This window comes from Somniosus microcephalus, unplaced genomic scaffold (assembly GCF_052327205.1).
Source record: "Somniosus microcephalus isolate GS21.2 unplaced genomic scaffold, FLI_Smic_1.0 unresolved_chr9, whole genome shotgun sequence".
Classification (NCBI taxonomy): Eukaryota; Metazoa; Chordata; class Chondrichthyes; order Squaliformes; family Somniosidae; genus Somniosus; species Somniosus microcephalus.
Genome location: NW_028225187.1, coordinates 35,225,159 through 35,226,311, shown reverse-complemented (window position 1 = coordinate 35,226,311; position 1,153 = coordinate 35,225,159). Strand labels below are relative to the sequence as shown.

The following is a 1,153-nucleotide window of genomic DNA, read 5'->3' as shown; positions in this document are numbered from 1 at the left end:
TCAGGCGCGCTCCCTGTGGATGCGGCGGGCCAGCTGGATGCCTTTGATCATGATGGTGACTCGCTTAGTGTGGATGGCACACAGCTTGGTGTCCTCAAAGAGTCCCACCAGGTAAGCCTCGCTGGCCTCCTGCAGGGCCACGACGGCCGAGCTCTGGAAGCGCAGGTCGGTCTTGAAGTCTTGAGCGATCTCCCACAACAAGCGCTGGAAGGGCAGTTTGCGGATCAGCAGCTCGGTGGATTTCTGGTAGTGGCGGATCTCCCTCAGAGCCACAGTGCCAGGTCTGTAGCGATGGGACTTCTTCACTCCGCCCGTGGCTGGAGCGCTCTTCCGGGCCCCTTTTTTCGCCAGCTGTTTGTGAGGAGCTTTCCGTCCGGTCGATTTGCGCGCTGTCTCATTGGTCCTGGCCATTTTCTCAACTGATCTCAGCAAAATCTGGAACAAAGGGACTGTCAATGCGGAATCTGCAGTGTGTCCGCCTTGTTATACTCAGTGATGGACCGCCCCGAGCACTGATTGGCTGCAGACCGAAAGCCAGGCTGTTTAAACCCAACTCTGACCAATCAATGAAATGCTAGAAACTCAGTCCCCGATTGGCTGAGCTGGGATTCATCGCCCATTTCAAAATGCCCGCCAATTTTAGTGAAGGAAATAAGCGTTTTCATAGATGCATAAAAGATAGGAGCAGGAGTAGGCCATTCGGCCCCTCGAACCTGCTCCGCCATTCAATGAGATCATGGCTGATCATTCAATCTCAGTACCCTGTCCCTGCCTTCTCTCCATATCCCTTGATCCCTTTAGCCTTAAGAAATATATCCAACTCCTTCTTGAATATTTTTAATGTATTGGCCTCCACTGCCTTCTCTGGTAGAGAATTCCACAGGTTCACCACTCTCTGGGTGAAGAAATTCCTCCTCATCTCTGTCCTAAATGGATTACCCCTTAGACTGTGACCCCTGGTTCTGGACACCCCCACCATCGGGAACATCCTTACTGCATCTAGTCTGTCTAGTCCTGTTAGAATTTTATAAGTTTCAATGAAATCCTCTCTCATTCTTCTAAACTCCAATCGACCCAAGCTCTCCTCATACTTCATTCCTGCCATCCCAGGTATCAGTCTGGTGAATCTTCGCTGCTCCCCCTCCATGGCAAG

At 51.7% G+C, this 1,153-nt stretch overlaps 1 protein-coding gene across 1 annotated transcript; it reads right to left on the bottom strand.

The window, feature by feature from the left end:
• Nucleotides 1-411, bottom strand: LOC147085061 (histone H3-like). The gene has a single exon (XM_085979294.1). The coding sequence runs from the start codon at nt 409-411 to the stop codon at nt 1-3; it is 411 nt and encodes a 136-aa protein (XP_085835420.1).
• Between the last annotated feature and the right edge of the window lie 742 nt (nt 412-1,153).